The 15735-nt window shown below is 45.6% G+C and overlaps 2 protein-coding genes across 9 annotated transcripts; one reads left to right on the top strand and one right to left on the bottom strand.

Annotated features, from left to right (window-relative positions):
* Positions 1-75: 75 nt before the first annotated feature.
* On the top strand, positions 76-8444 carry RNF14 (ring finger protein 14). 6 transcript variants are annotated; one of them, XM_074603485.1, is made up of 9 exons: positions 76-210; positions 1242-1445; positions 1971-2163; positions 2710-2867; positions 3227-3754; positions 4371-4599; positions 5412-5584; positions 6177-6307; positions 7038-8444. In XM_074603485.1, the coding sequence occupies exons 3-9, from the start codon at positions 2010-2012 to the stop codon at positions 7093-7095; spliced, it is 1431 nt and encodes a 476-aa protein (XP_074459586.1). In that variant the 5' UTR covers positions 76-210; positions 1242-1445; positions 1971-2009; the 3' UTR covers positions 7096-8444. The 6 variants fall into 6 exon arrangements, with proteins under 6 accessions (XP_074459586.1, XP_074459591.1, XP_074459588.1 ...); XM_074603490.1 differs by having other exon boundaries at positions 78-216; positions 2001-2163; XM_074603487.1 differs by having other exon boundaries at positions 92-210; positions 2001-2163.
* Positions 8445-11121: 2677 nt separating this feature from the next.
* On the bottom strand, positions 11122-14931 carry GNPDA1 (glucosamine-6-phosphate deaminase 1). Of its 3 annotated transcripts, none has more exons than XM_074603492.1 (6): positions 14668-14931; positions 14489-14590; positions 13303-13485; positions 12478-12662; positions 11650-11824; positions 11122-11374 (listed from the first exon to the last, which is right to left on the bottom strand). In XM_074603492.1, the coding sequence occupies exons 1-6, from the start codon at positions 14789-14791 to the stop codon at positions 11277-11279; spliced, it is 867 nt and encodes a 288-aa protein (XP_074459593.1). In that variant the 5' UTR covers positions 14792-14931; the 3' UTR covers positions 11122-11276. The 3 variants fall into 3 exon arrangements, with proteins under 3 accessions (XP_074459593.1, XP_074459595.1, XP_074459594.1); XM_074603494.1 differs by having other exon boundaries at positions 14489-14561; positions 14668-14910; XM_074603493.1 differs by lacking the exon at positions 14489-14590 and having other exon boundaries at positions 14668-14919.
* Positions 14932-15735: the final 804 nt, after the last annotated feature.

Raw genomic sequence — 15735 nt, 5'->3', positions numbered from 1 at the left:
GGGGCGCCGGGGCCGGGCCGGGCCGAGCTGGGGCCGGGCCCTGCGGTTGTTCCTCCCGGTCGCCGGCGGCGCTGCGGGGCCGAAGCCGGGCCGTGCCTGCGCCCGGCTGCCCTGCGCTTCCGCTCCCTTCCCTTCACCGCCTCCGTGGTGCCGTGAGGGGCCGGGCCCTGCCTCGCCGTTCCTGGCCCCGCGCTGCTCCCCGCGGCTGAGGTAACGGTGAGGCCGGGCGGAGGAGGAGCGGGCCCTACTGTGCCGCAGGCCTGGGGAGCGGCCGGTGCGGCCCGGGCCTCCCTCCGCCCCGGCGGGATGGGGGGTGCGGGGCTGCTGGTGCTGCCCGTAGCTTCAGGAGAGCTGCCGGCACGGCTTAGGTGGTGTGCTGGGGCCGGGACGGTGCTGCGAGGGCTGGAGCCCCTCTGCTGTGAGGACAGGCTGAGAGAGTTGGAGGGGTTCAGCCTGGAGAAGAGAAGGCTCCGGGGAGACCTTGGAGCCCCTTCCAGTCCCTCAAGGGGCTCCAGGAGAGCTGGGGAGGGACTCTGGAGCAGGGAGGGGAGCCATAGGAGGAGGGGGAACGGTTTTACACTGAAAGAGGGGAGATTCAGATATTAGGAAGAAATTCTTGGTGAGCCCCTGGCCCAGGTTGCCCAGAGAAGCTGTGGCTGCCCCATCCCTGGAGGGGTTCAAGGCCAGGCTGGACGGGGCTTGGAGCAACCTGGTGTGGTGGGAGGTGTCCCTGCCCAGGGCAGGGGGTGGCACTGATGGGCTTTAAGGTCCCTTCCAACCCAAACCATTCTGTGATTCTAGGAAAAGATGGGAATGGTTAAAACTGAAATAACAGTTGTACAGCTGCTTGTGTCAGGGAGCTTGACCTGAAAACTCACCTTTTCCTTTAATTTTTCCACTGCTCCCCATATATTTTTTTGGTTATGTTTCTTCTTCCCCATGCTACTGGTTTGGAAGGGCTGCCTCTTCTTTGCTGTTCACCAGTGAATAATCTCCCTGAATAGTGTGGGGGGAAGCAGCAGGGTGAGATTTCAGCCCTTATCAGGCTCCCGATAACAGGTAACAGAACTGCAGTGTTCACAGCTTACACACATAAATAAGTTACTGCTATAAGAGCTGTAAAGAGATTATTCTGAATTACTGAGCATGTCTGGTCAAACGAAACATCAGTTACTGTTCGTAACAAAATTGGTGAGAGGACTTTAATCCCTCTGAGCATTTGTTTGTTTATTTGTCTACAGGCACCTCAGAAGTACCGGTGCCATAACCATATGCACTTCCATGACAAAAGTCAACATTTTTCATGGCGTATGTGAGGAAAATTTTATGACCTCCGGTTCTCCCAGGGGAATGATCAGGGGCTCTGCTCTGGCCCTCCTAACGTGGCTGTCCCTGGTCAGCACCAGAACCTACAGCTTTGCCGCTGCGCAGTTGTGAATAAAAAGGTAATCCATTAAATGTAGCTTTATTGCCCCAAATCTAGAACTGAAATGGTATAGGAGTGCATCTGCAAGATGCTTGTGTAGGATTTGAAGCTGCTTATTGATATCTTCAATAACTTTAGTCATAAATGTGGCTGTTTGCTTGTTTGTTTTGGAACACTGGACGAGAGATACTGTTACTAATTCCTTTTTCTTGGTTTTTTTTGGGGGTGGTGGTGGTGGTGTCTGTTTTCCCTTTCAAAATTATTGAAATGTCCCTCTGTCGCTTTTGCCATTGGTGTGTTTCACTAGTTTTTCCCCCTCACAGCAGTCTTTAGCTACTAACACTTACGACAGATTGCTTTTTGACTTTTCAATGTTCTGTTAAGGTGTTTGTTTTATTTTATAAAGCTATCAATATTTTTTCAACCTGTAAAAAATCTTAATTACATTTTACGTCATTATGTATTAGATACTTGGGTTTCTAAATCTTACAGTACTATAAAATAGGTACCCCAAATAAATAATTTTAATAGTGCGTTAATTCAGTTGATCTTGCAGAGTGGTGTTACTCCACAGAAAATTTAAATGTCTTCAGAAGACAAAGAAGCTCAGGAGGATGAGCTGCTGGCTTTGGCGAGTATTTATGATGAAGATGAGTTTAAGAGAGCCGAGTCAGCCCAAGGAGGAGAAACAAGAATTTGTCTGGAGTTGCCCCAAAACTTCAAAATTTTTGTGAGTGGTGAGTTGAGATGTCTTGTTTTATCCCAAAATTAGTTTTTAACAAGCTAATTATCTGGTACATGCTCAGATGGTTGCTGCTTTAGCGACCTGTAGAGCACTGACCGGAGAAAGCCACGACTGACCCGATACTGTGCTTGTGGTATTGGTGGGGTTTATGTCCGAATGGGTGATTTCATCCTCATAACTTCTTTAGTGACCTTTAAAATTAGAGATGAGTAATAGTATTTCTTTAGAATAATTAAGTTCTGTTGGTTTGGGTTTTGTTGTTGTGTTTTTTTTTCCCCTTGAGGGTACGTCTTTCCAGGTTCTTGGTTTGCGTAGGGTCTGATATTTCACAGTACCGGTGTTTAGTGATTTAACCATATATGTACAACCCCATGAAATTCTACTGCACTGAGAAGTTCTGTTATTTAGGGTTGAATAAATGATTTTAAACCCAGAAATTTATCAAATGAAAAGAGATATATTGGGTGCTGTCATAAACAGTTACGGTTCATTAGTTTTCATTTTCTTGTTATTTCTCAAACTCTCTCAATTCTCTTAGATTCAGGCAATTCCACAGAAAGCCTCCAGAACAGCGGGTTTGAATACACCGTGTGCTTTCTGCCTCCCCTCGTGCTGAACTTTGAACTCCCGCCAGACTACCCCTCAACTTCCCCGCCACTCTTTACCCTCAGTGGCAAATGGCTCTCCCGGGCCCAGGTTTGCAACACAGTTTTAACGTTTTAACAGAGCTTTTGTGATCAGGAGTAAGTTCATAATTTACAGTGCTCTTTTGGGTGGATGTTAATATAGTAGATGAAAGTAAAATTAAGACATAAGCAGTTACATTGCCCTTTCAGTTGGCTCTTCTTTTGTTTCCTACGTGTTTGTATTTGGTCACCATTCTGAGGAATAAAAGCTTGCATCTATGAGCATTATTTTTATATGTATTTTATGTATCTATAAAAACTCCACAATCTGAAATCTAAATAAGCATTAAGGAGGACCGTGGCAGAGGAAAACAGTAATGAGTTGTCAGAACATACTGAAATCTGTAATTGTATTTTTTTTTTTTCCAGCTCAGTGCTCTTTGCAAACACTTAGACAACGTATGGGAAGAGAATCGAGGCTGTGTGGTCTTATTTGCCTGGATGCAGTTTCTGAAGGAAGAAACACTGAGTTACTTGAATATTTCCTCCCCCTATGAGCTAAAAATGTGCCATCAAGGGAGTGGGCAGAGCAGGACACCTTTGGTCCCTCTTGCTGCCGAGAAGGATTGTGGTGGTGCAGCGGGCTCTGCAGCAGCTGAAGAAGAAATCATCGATGCAAGAGCTGTACGGGATGTGGAGTCGTTGTCGAGTCTGATTAGGGAAATCTTGGACTTTGATCAGGCTCAGAGGAGGAAGAGCTTTAACAGTAAGATGTACTTGTGCAATATCTGCTTCTGTGAGAAGCTGGGCAGTGAATGTATGTACTTCACCGAGTGCAGCCATGTGTACTGCAAAGCATGCCTGAAGGACTACTTTGAAATTCAGATCAGGGATGGGCAGGTCCATTGTCTCAACTGTCCAGAACCGAAGTGTTCTTCTGTTGCTACTCCTGGCCAGGTAATAGAAGTGTGCAAGCACTGACAGTAGAGTTGTGCTAACTTACCAATAGTTACAGAAGACAAGGTGTGGCTTTTCATGGTGAGCATTGGGAATAGACCCGGGGCAGTTTTTTCCCATACTCTGAGCCACACAGAGGCATCAGTGTTGGCAAAATGCCAAAAATTTCTTCCCTGAAAGGGTTGTCAAGCATTGGAACAGGCTGCCCAGGGAAGTGATGGAATTACCATCCCTGGAGGCATTTAAAAGCCGGGCAAACGTGGTGCTGAGGGACATGGGTTAGTGGTGGACTTGGCAGTGTTGGGTTGATGGTTGGACTTGATGATCTTAAAGGTCCCTTCCAACCTAGTTGATTCTATACTTTGCCCACTCTATTGGTACTGGCATTTGTCAGAGACCTGAATTAATGTCCCATTGCATTTGACACCACATGCTTTTCATTTGATTATTTAACTGTTATTAAAATAGCATTCTAGGAGTAATTTCTTGACATATTGGAGAATATAAAGTGGATTCATCGCAGCTGTAGGTACTTTTTCATTGATACTGTTTTTTTGCTGAAGCTGGCAGGCTCAGAATTTCAGATGCACGTAATCTATCTTTGATCTTTGTTTAGGTTAAGGAGTTGGTTGGAGAGCAGCTGTTTGCACGCTATGACCGCCTGCTTCTGCAGTCCAGCTTGGACCTGATGGCGGATGTGGTGTATTGCCCTCGCCCAGGCTGTCAGACGCCCGTCATGCAAGAACCAGGTTGCACCATGGGCATATGTTCCTGTTGTAACTACGCTTTTTGTACTCTCTGTAAAATGACTTACCATGGGGTCTCTCCGTGCAAAGTTACTGCTGGTGAGTTGTTGTATTTCAGAAATGGATCAAGAAACCATTAAGTCTTGTGTGAAAAAGACCGAAAATCAGAAATTAGGCAAGGAAACTCATCAACGTGTGAGTTTTCTAAAAGATCAGACAGGTTCATTTGGAGTAGGTCTGTTGCTGGCAATTAAAAAGTATTCATTTGGTGACAGTCTGCAGCTCAGAAAGTCCCTAAACTGCTGATTGCCAAATTCTGAGAGACCATAACAGGGGAAGAATAATTTTATTTATATGCCTTTTTTTTTTTTCACCCTTTCCTGTGAGTCTGCTACTTTTTGTCGTCAGGGTTGATGTTGGAATCAGGCAGATGTTTCTCTATCTGTTTGGCCTCAAAATCATGTGACAAAGTTTTATTAAATGTGTGTTCAGAAAAAATATTTCCATTTTTGAGTTTGTTTTACATTGTAGATTTGTTGTAATTCCATTGTCTGGTCTCTTTTATCATGAAACAGTGCAAAACCGTTGAATTTTGAGGTAGAGGGGTTTTAATATTCTCATCTTTTTCTTAGATATTCTAATGTTTTACTTGCTTTTTAATTAACGATGTTAGTTTCCTTTGAGAGTACTTTATGCTGCTGTTCAAGGTCAGGCTGGACGGGGCTCTGAGCAACCTGATCTACTTGAAGATGTCCCTGCTCGTGGCAGGGGGTGGGACTAGATGGCCTTTAAAGGTCCCCTCCAACCCAAACTATTCTATGATTAGCTGGACTTCTTTATATATTACAAAAGTGGGGGTTTCTTTGTTTCTTTTTGGTTTTGTTTTGAGTTTTTTTTGTTTTATTCCCCAGAGAAATTAATGGATTTGCGAAATGAATATTTAGAAGCAGACGAGGCAACTAAACGATTTTTGGAACAACGCTACGGCAAACGAGTGATTCAGAAAGCTCTTGAGGAGATGGAGAGTAAAGAATGGCTAGAAAAGAACTCCAAGTCTTGTCCTTGCTGTGGCACTCACATAGAGGTGAGCACGGAGGGGAAAAGCTGGAGAATCATAGGAACCCATAACAGAAACTAACATAAATTGTGGAGTCGGTTCTGTATTTAGGCTGGAACAGAGATTTATTTAAAGCCTCCAAGTTCACCAGGGAAGGTAAATTTCTAGGAAATGGTAAGAGAACTTTCCATTCCTGTCTGCGTTGTATAGAAAAGGAGGTGATGGTTCTGGAGCTCAGGGACTTGAGTAAATACAGCAGCTGGGTGTTGTTCAGCCTCCAGTACTAAAAAGATCCAGGTTGAATACGGATCCATATGAATCCCTTTGTTTTCCATGTGTTTCAGGCTGCCGCTGTTTCAAACTACAGCCAGTAAATAGAACTAGCTTCAGAAAAATACTGATTTCCATTATTGTTAGTATTATAACCAATCTACAGTTCTGTGATTCTAGTTCCTAATTCTCCTGAACAGTGAAAAAATATGAGAGTTATGATAGAGTCGGGGTAAAATGTATTCATTAGTTGATGTGGTTTTGAGGACTGTTCTCATACAGAGACAGGCCTGAAGACTGACACGGTGAGATTTTCTTACTGCTGTTTCTTGTTTCTTTCCCCTGCCAGAAACTAGATGGCTGTAACAAAATGACGTGTACTGGCTGCATGCAGTATTTCTGCTGGCTCTGCATGGGTTCTCTGTCGAGGATGAACCCATACAGACACTTCAATGATCCATCTTCCCCGTGCTTTAATAGGTCAGTATTTACAGGTATTTCTTCCAGTGCCATATGACTTGTTGTATTTTTTCTTACAGTCTCTCCCAGATTATTGTTACCTGGAAATTTGTAGCTATACAGTTTAAGACACAGTTTTCTTCTCTCAAATATTTACACTTAGAAGGACCTGACGCTAACAATAAAAAAAATCAGGAGTGATTTGGGATATGGTTTTGCTTTTTAAGAACTTTTGTTTTAAAATGCTGGAGAAGTCTTCTAGGCCTGTTCCTGATGCTTTACTTGCTGCCTCTGACAGAGAGGCAGAGCCTGTAGTGAAATGTTTCCTTGCAGATGCTCAGGTATGTGATAGTGCAACACAAGGCTTTGGGCAAGAAAGCGGCTTCTAAAAAGCTGCAGTCTTGGGAGCAGGCAGGCTTGGCTGCTGGTTATGTACTGCCTAAAGAGCAGGTAAGAATGGCAGCATGCTAGCTAACTTTACTATGTTTTGGATTATTAATATTTTCAGGGATTTCTTGAGACATCACGTTTGTAAGGTACTGTAAAACCTTTTGTTATGCTATAGTAGTGCAGAGCGGCTTATTTTAATAACCTGCAGTTTGAAGAGTGCAGTATGAGTGGTTTATGATACTGAAAAATATTGTGAAACTTGCTGCCTTTGGTTTTTTTTGTCACATTTAGACTGATATTTTTTTTGGTACATATTTTACATATTTCTACATCCTGATGTAAATTCTTGGCTGTCTTGCAGATTGTTTCAAGCCATGCATATTGATGGTGAGTTCTGGGAAGCTGAAGATGAAGACTAGTAGCTTTCTCTAGCAACAAAAGCTGGACAAGCCAGAGACAGATGCTTTCCATTTTTGTGTCAAGTTTGTTTGCTTTTCACTTCCATTATGTGATAGAAAAATGGTAACTACCTTGCACTGCAGATACTCACACTTCAGAGGCTGTTGCCAAAACCAAAGGAGACCATTTTACCCATCCTGGGGTCAGGATCACCATTGAAGGCCCTAAATATCATATCCATTGCTGAAGACACATACAACCGGTCAGAAGTTGGACAAGTACTGGAAAAAAACGTAAACTAAGAGGTGCCCCTTTTTCAAAAGCAAACAAACAAAACTGAAGCCCTAAATCATAGAAATATTTGGGGGTCTCCTTGAGGGAGACCGACTGTTTGAGGATCTTGGTGCGTATCCATTGTGGGTTCTAGGGTGGTGGTGTTACAGCTGTACTGCTCTTTCTGGAGCTGTTTAGCAACGCTGCTTGGACGGGGGAAGTTTTCTGATACAATACAGAAAATTTCTTCTGTATTCAGCAACTGAGCCTGTTGCTTCCATAGCATTTCCTGACCTGTTTCTCTGAAAAACAGCTCGTTGCTGTGTCAGTGGTGCTTTCTAATGATGGTAAAGTTGATTAGCCCCCTTTGTACTGGCTGTAATGCCTGGGCCTCTGCATTACTGAATGCTGTGGCAGAAAATGACCAACAGCTGTTTGGAGACATTTGAATCAGTTTGGTGACTCATCTCACTCAGTGTTGCTGTTGTCTTAACTCACATGGCCTCTCCGTATTTTGACTGAGCGTGTGGCCACTGAGAGGATGAAAAGTATCAGTCAGATATTGAAACGCATTTTGTGGATACGTAGTTGAGATTAACTTGAATTCAAGATGTTGAAAATTACCTTGTCTTCTCAGATGGTGAAGTATTTTATTTTTTACTAACTCTTCATATGAGAAATTTGATGAGTTGATATTTCCTTCTGGACTACCTTATTTCCACTGTTCTTGCACTTCAAATTATTTCAAAACCCTAAAAGCTCAGTAAGTAGTTTTGTGAGCATGAAGGTAATTACTGGAAGGAACCACTAATTTTTTAGAAGTTTTTCCACTTGCAGAAGGGTCTAAAAATTTATTTTGAAATTAAAACTGCATGTGCTGTGTTCAAAACAAAAAGCAGGGTCCAGACGGATAGCTCAGGAGCTGGAAGACTCTTTGGAAACTCAAGGTGAACACCTCTCAGTGAGTTTTGGCTGATAGTAAATAAATTTATACTCGGATATCTGGCCAAAATGAGTGCTGATCTAGTTCCTTTCACAGATGATGAAAGTCTGTACTATTGGAACGGGCAGTGATTAAAACGATGGTAAAAGCGGATGTCTTGGTTTAGGCTATAGGACAGCATGTAGGGGAAGTTTACGTTGTGTATGGTTTAAATTGTATTTCCTGCACCTTTCACATGCACTAAATTCACTTTAAGACAGTAAACATAGTTGTCTCCCCCTTTGTCTTCATTATGGCATGTACATGGCAGCGCAGGTCTGTGTGTGGGTGGTAATGGCCTCTAGTACTCGTGTGCCACGGGGCTGAGGTGCTCACAGGCATCTGTGGAGTGACAGAGACCAGCCCTGGGCTTGCACAAAGCTCTCGAGCGGAGCTGGCCCAGGACCTGTTCTGCTGGTGGAAGTTTGGATGTTCACATATGCAAAGTGTCCTCATACTCAAAACCCCGTGGTTTTCCCTGGGAGATGCAAGCCCCTACTTGATGCACAGTGGCTACGGTGACACTAGTGTGGGACACTGCTGTGGATACAGCCAGTTTTTGGCTGCCATCCTCATGCTAGTTTCCACTCTGGCCACAATTTTTTTTTAACTACAGGCGGAGTCCAAAAGCTGCCTGCTTTTGGAAGGGGCTTTCCTCCCACTAAGCTGCATATGTGGGCAGATGGGGAATGTTTGTGATGAGGACAAGCACGTGCTTAACCCCCATTTTCCTGCCTGGATGGAGGAGATGGTATTGAAGCTCTCAAACCTACAGGAGGCTGGGCAAGTCCCTTCCGCCAGGACAGTGGTGGCCAAGTGCAGGGCCTGGATGCCAAAGGGAACGTTGGAATGAAAAGCCATGGCAGGGGACGGCTGCCAGAGCACAAGCGCTATGGTGAAGTATTTGAAGATGTTACAATGAACTACCTCTGCTTTCAAGAACTTTGTGTGGAGAGAGGAGGAATGGTGACGTAGTCACCACCGTGTCTGAATTCTGGGCACTTGGAGACCCCTGGGCTGGAGCTCCCATATCCTGCAGCGAGGCAGAGGAGGACAGACCCTCTGAGGAGAGGACAAGGAGGTGACTACAGCTGTAGGACAAGCAGCTGGTGTTGCAAAGGTGGGACAGCTAAAACCAGAACCTGTCTCCACTGACAGCAAGGCAGGCAACTCAAGTAACGTGATGCAGAGTTTCTTTCTCAGTTGTTTTTTCCTCTTGTAGACCTCCTCTCACTCGCTCCCGCTCTGTGCATGCACAGAATGTTAGGTTATTTGCAGACATTTTGTGGTAAAAGGTAGAGAACTGCGATCTCCTTTTTCCTTTAAAGATCCCTTTGTGTTCTACGAAACGGCTGCTGCCTGGGAGGACAGAACAGCAGCAAGTGTTTTGTGGAAACCTGCCGGCAATTACTGGACGAGGGAGGAAGCTCTTGAGGTCGAGCACAGCAGTAGCTATTTTCTACCAAACTGCTTTCAATACAGCTTTGGTTCTAAGTGACAGAAATCTTGTGCAAACAACAGGTTTTTCCTCATGCTTTGAAGGTTTTGTTGTTCTGTTCAAAGATGGTATTACAAGTCCCGTTCAGCCTCATAAACTGGTCCATGTTTCACTACTACAATGGGCACTGTGCACCACATACAGACAATATGACCGTTTAGAAAAAATTAAGACATTTACTGTAGGAAGTTACAGTACAGATCAACAGCTTAGAAGATTTCTGCATAAAGAAAATAAATCCTACCCAGTTTGTCTTGCCCTTCATTGGATAGGAAGCCTAGGAATCAAGATGCAGAATTGGTGGCGTCTTGCCAGTACAGGCTGTTGTCCACCTGAGGTCAGAGGGAACAGCATGTTTCTTATTTGGCATTTCCTTGTAGCAATGTAAAGCATGGGAAGGAGGGAGAGAGAACTGATGGCTCCAGGCTCCGCACTGACACAGATAACGGAGTGCTGAGCAGCACAGAGAGAAGCCATTTATGCTTAATCTGAAAAAATCTACGCTCCTGCAGTACATCGTAAAGCACCAGGGCATATAAAATCATACCCTGAAACTGAACATGTAAGACTTCTTGTGTGACAACAAATAAAATCTTATAGATGTGCAAACTAACCATTAACTGCATTGCATTGTTAACACAGCACTGATGAATGCTGTCTGTACCCTCGCTTTTGCCAAGATGGTCTCAAGTCCCACATCTGGCTGGAAGTGGGACTCAGCCAGGGCTTACCCAGTCAGGTCTTTAAAACCTCTTCAGGACAGAGTGTGCACAACCTCATTGGGCAACCTGCCCCACGGCTTGCCTGTCCTCTGGGGTAGGGCTTTTCCTTAGATCCAGTCTGAGCATCTTGTCTTAACTCAAGCCCCATTGTCTCTTCTCATCTTCCTCCCACACACACTGCCCAGGAGAGCCTGGCTTCATCTTCCTGATGACCTCCTCGTAGTGGTGAAACATGCTGCCATTGGGTCATGCTGAAGCTTTCTCTTCTCCAGGCTGAACAAGCTCAGCTCCCATTTTAAATGACTGTAACGTAAGTGTTTTGTGGAGGGGGCATGACGCAAGGTACTTGTCCTAATTGCAAGGAATACATCCCAAAGCGATTACCCATTTGGTTTCTGCAGCACTGTACTTTCACATATCTTCACGCTTAAGTTTTGGGGCCTTCAGTCCTCATTACAGTTGCTTCATAGATTCAACTACTTGCTCTCCATTGACTTTGTCTTTAGAGAGTAAGTTAGTGGCAGAAGTTTGTGGAATTGCAGTATACTGGATCCCATCCTCATTTGGTTAATTAAGGCAGGTGTTTGGCATCTTTTTAATAATGAGAAACAAGCACATAATCATTTTGCTAATTTAAGAACAAATATGAGTTTCTGCAGCAATTCCCTTTCTTCACAGCTGGTTTTCAACAGAAAAGCTGGTTCAGCACCACTCTGAACAGCGAGATTAATCGCTGTATGGCTTCTTAGACTGGCTTCTTTCTGCTTCTGTCTCCTTCATGCTGTGTAAGGGTTCCACAAGCTTGTTGTGAACCAGCATTAAACCTGATATAGAAAGTAAAAAGATGACAATAAAGCAAAATTGTCATTCATTGGTTGCTAATGAAATTAGGCATTACTAGAGTCCTTGTTCCTTTGCTCCCATGCCCACACAGTTAAGCATTCCCTTTGCACTTTTATTCTCACTGTACATGTCAGCTCATAGATTTAAGGAATGTACTCCTTTGGGAGTTGATGAAATAGAAACGTCTAAAGCAAAGCATGGCTTGTGACATTTAAAAACTAAGTACAACAGCTGCTTGGACTGGTCGAACACTCACCTTTAAAGTATTTCACTGTCTTCACCTTGAGTTCCAGCGTGGCATCCTCATCGCACACAAACACAGTGTTGGGGTGTTGCTGGAAAGCAGACACCGTCCACATGTGGTTGACACCTTCCTCAATGGCTTTGTACAAAGCAAAGGCTTTGTGGGCTCCTGTGATAAGAATCATCACCTGGACTCAGAGACACAGAGGATGGCAGTTAGGGTTGAGAAGACGAATTCAGAGAGAGCACACACCCACACCCTGCTGAACTAAGAGCTGCCCCGGTCCCTAACAGGGACCTCCCCAGAGGCACTTCACATATCACAATTCTGTTTACTCTGTCTTCGTTTTATTTGTCAATTCAATCATAGCCTAGTAAGTCATTGTAATCATTTCGATCCTTTGAGCTCCCCTGTTAGGCACCTATATGCTGAGACTTAACAAGATTAAATCAAGGTGTAGACTCAATTAAAAGCTATCCCATACAGTTGTCATGATCTGCTGGTGTAACATCAAGTCAACCAGTGATTCTTGCAGTTATTTCCCCAAGTGAGATTCTTAACCAAAGACATCCTCCCAAGCCTTTCTAGCTCCCTGTGGATCACAGCTGTACTGCAGGGTTACACGAACGTAAGCATTAGTAGAGCAAAAATGGAACATGGAGCAAGAGCTTTTCCAGAGTGTTGCAGGACGCAAGAGAACAGGAGGGTCAGGTATTCAGCAGCCAGTGGCAGGAAAAGCAGAAGCTGGCCTACGCCAGCAGGGTGCAATGTGGCTCCAAGACTGGATAATCTCTAGCCGCTCCAGGAAGCCCTGTCTGAAGTCACTGCTCTTCTCCTAACCTCTCTGGCATCCATGACAGTGCCTACTCCAACCGTCAAAGCCATAGTGGGGACTTTGGAGAGGTCACCATCAAAGAACCTGGCATTAGCCAATATAGTGTCCATAGCCAAGGTCTTCACGCGTGTCCTGGATACCAAACTCGATCCAGGCTCGTTGAAGGCAATGTGACCATCTGGGCCAATACCTGTGACAGAGAGGGTTTGAGAGGTAGGTCAGTGGCTGTAATGGTTACTGTAGGAAGCAGAGCCAGCAGCACTCCTATTAGAAGGACACTCAATGCTTCAGAAATAGATACAAATCTGAGAAAAACACTTGCAATTTTTCTGCTCCAGCTTAAATTTGCTTGCGGTAGGAATGATAGCACACCCCCCCCTCCCCCCGAAGGCAACAAAGACTCTTCCCTAATTGTGCTGGGACAAGAAGTAGATGTCAGAATCTTAAGGCAAGCTGATGGGAAAAGCTTGCGTTGAGCTCCTGTTGTCTCAGAGGACTCTGACTACTCCTAGCAGTTTCCTGTTAGCACTGGCATCCGTAATACATTTTGTATTTGGTACAATTCTAGCCCTGCCTGCCTCTCCTCCTAATCGTTTCCTGAACAATTCACTTACTGGATTCAAATACTTAAAACTGGGGGAGCGGTACATTGGAAGACAAGGCTGCCAGCACATGAGTGCCCAGGGCAATGGAGTACGGGGTGACTTTCACTGCAAATCCACTGCACTGCACTGAAAATGAACTCTCCTGACAATAAATGAGACAGCTGGTGGAGGAAAGGCAGTGCTTCCTGCCAGTGTTGAGAGACCAATAGTCCTTCAGGTTTTCACCTCCAACAAAGAGTTCAATTCCTCCAGCTGCTTTGATTTTATCCTCAAACGCGTTGCATTCTGCCTGTAGATCAGGTGCATTTCCATCCAAAATGTGAACATTTTCTGGCGAGATGTCAATATGCTTAAAGAAGTTATTCCACATGAAGGAATGGTAACTTTCTGGGTGATCCCTCGGGAGACCTGGTAACAGAGCATGCACAGGAGTAAGACCAACTGAAAGAATATCACCCCTAACATAAACCACCTCTAGGCCCTTGCAGTGCCTTTGGTGAAGCACTACTTTCTCTGTCTGTCATTTGTGACTCCCTCAACTTTCATGAGTCATTTTTATTTCCCCAAATAGCAAAATAAAAATCACAATAGCTCCCATAAGGCATGTGCTCATATTAACATGCGATGGATATTCCAGAAAAGCAGGCAAACGCTACGCCTCAACTCTTACTACCTCTTCAGCATTCCTACCAGTTTGTATTAGCAAGAACAATTAAAAAACTGTGCAGAAGCTTGAGGAATAACTTACTGTGTGATTTATTTCCCCCTTGAATGCTATAAACCCACACTGGACTGCCTATTCCCTAATGCTGCTTGATAAGGATTGTTCACAGAAAAACTTCTTGGCCAGACCAAGATTAGCATTAGCAAATATTTAGCCTGTATGTTTTTCACCTTTGGAGCTTTAGGCTTGACCGCTAATCTCTCTGTACTCTGTCTTCTGAGGAGGCTATTTCATCACAGCTTCATAAACGAAATTGTCCTCTGCTATCTTAACAGGGGTGCACGTTAGCTGCCGAAGGGCATCACATCAGTCCTTGTGAGAGACCTGGAGCTAAAGTGACCTTTATAATCCCAGAGCAAAGGTGCTAGTTAATATCGCACAGTATCTCGGCTTGCCATAAGAAGAGGGATCCTTAGCTGGCCAATACCCAAGTACAGGTAAAATACAGCAGTGCGTGTAATACCAGGCAACACCCAATACCCTTAAACATGTCTTATATAGGTTTTCAAATTGTCCCCGTTAACAAATTTTATCCTTCCTACCTTGAATCTTTTGCAGGTGGGATTTTCTCCCCACATTAGTGAGACAGTGGGGCTGCAGCACCGGGGGCCCACCAGCCTCCGTGACCGGACTGTGCCGATGGACGATACACGGCCACACCAGCAACGAGAGCCCAACAGCACTCACCCACGTACTCGTCCATGTTGAAGGTTTTCACGTACTTGAAGGAGAGGTCCCCGTTCCGGCAGTACTCCACCAGCTTCTTGTAGCAGCCCAGCGGCGTGCTGCCTGCGGGGGAGCCGCCGCCTCAGGCCAGGCCAGGCCAGGCCGGGTCCCCCCGGCCCCCTCCCGGCCCCGGTACCCACCTGTGGGCAGCCCCAGCGTGAAAAACCGCCCGGGACCAGGCCCGAAGTGGACGATGCGGTTGCGGATGTACTTGGCGGCCCACTCGCTGGCCTGCGCGTACGTCTCCAGGATGACGAGCTTCATGGCGGGGGCCGAGCTGAAGGGAGCGCCGCTACGCCGCCATCTTACCGCCGCCCCGATCACCTACCTGCCTGCCCGTCCGCCCGCCGCCGCTTCCCGCCCCGGGAGCCCCTCAGCCGCCCGGGCCGGCCTCCGCGCCCGCCCCGCCGGTGGGCGGTGAGCGCCGGGCCCGGCCCCTCACGGCGAGAGGAGGTGTCCCGGCCCCGCCATGCCCGGTCCCGCCGGGATCGCAGGTCAGCGTTCAGGGTTAGAATGCAAATAAGCGGTTAATTACACCCAGTAACAAAGTGGTTGGGCTGCTAACAGCCGTTCACATAATCGAAGGACCGTTGTCCCTAAATCAGGGTTCTTCAAGCCAGCGTGCAAAAACACAACCCACACGCTGAGTCGAGGGATTTGTCTTTATTTCGGTTCTGCAGAACGGGCGTTTGACCGCAGCCAGCGGCTCTGACGGACCGACAGCTGCAGAGGCGAGACACAGCCCGTGGGTGAGCTGCAGCCCCCATCACACATACCCACTCCAGTTAATGCTTTAAACGTTTGCGGGTGACCCCCTTAATTAGCGTGCTCATTATTTACGAGAGGATGTGCGTTTTGGTATGATAATCTCCTCGGGCTCCTCTCGGACACACTCTTATCTCAGCTCCGTTCCACAGACGATATGTCTGTCTTGTCATCCTGCACCCAGACCAGACACTGGGAGCACCTTGTTCGCCTTCAGTAACCTCTCCAGACGGTAATCCTTCAACAATTCCGTTTCTTTGATCTAAGTTTCGGTTAATTTGTTTCTACATCTGGTCCAGGTGGATATGCAAGGACATAATTAAGTTTAATTGTTCCTACATCTAGACCAGGTGCAAAAGGCCCAATTAAGTTTTAATTTCAGGAGTTCAGATGAAGTTCAATCAAAGTTCTATTACAATTTTATACAAAGCGCTTATGTAACT

This window comes from Larus michahellis, chromosome 11 (genome assembly GCF_964199755.1).
Source record: "Larus michahellis chromosome 11, bLarMic1.1, whole genome shotgun sequence".
Taxonomy (NCBI): domain Eukaryota; kingdom Metazoa; phylum Chordata; class Aves; order Charadriiformes; family Laridae; genus Larus; species Larus michahellis.
Note: the sequence above shows the minus strand (reverse complement) of the source record. Positions and strands in the feature narration are given on the sequence as shown.

Excerpts from the sequence above, each read along its gene's own strand:
- RNF14 (XM_074603485.1), top strand. The coding sequence starts at position 2,010 with ATGTCTTCAGAAGACAAAGAAGCTCAGGAGGATGAGCTGCTGGCTTTG. Across the intron at positions 2,164-2,709 it reads CTTCAAAATTTTTGTGAGTG|ATTCAGGCAATTCCACAGAA; the intron begins GTGAGTTGAGAT and ends CAATTCTCTTAG. Across the intron at positions 3,755-4,370 it reads CTGTTGCTACTCCTGGCCAG|GTTAAGGAGTTGGTTGGAGA; the intron begins GTAATAGAAGTG and ends ATCTTTGTTTAG.
- GNPDA1 (XM_074603492.1), bottom strand. The coding sequence starts at position 14,791 with ATGAAGCTCGTCATCCTGGAGACGTACGCGCAGGCCAGCGAGTGGGCC. Across the intron at positions 13,486-14,488 it reads CAACATGGACGAGTACGTGG|GTCTCCCGAGGGATCACCCA; the intron begins GTGAGTGCTGTT and ends CTCTGTTACCAG. Across the intron at positions 11,825-12,477 it reads CTGTCATGGATGCCAGAGAG|GTGATGATTCTTATCACAGG; the intron begins GTTAGGAGAAGA and ends CTCTGAGTCCAG.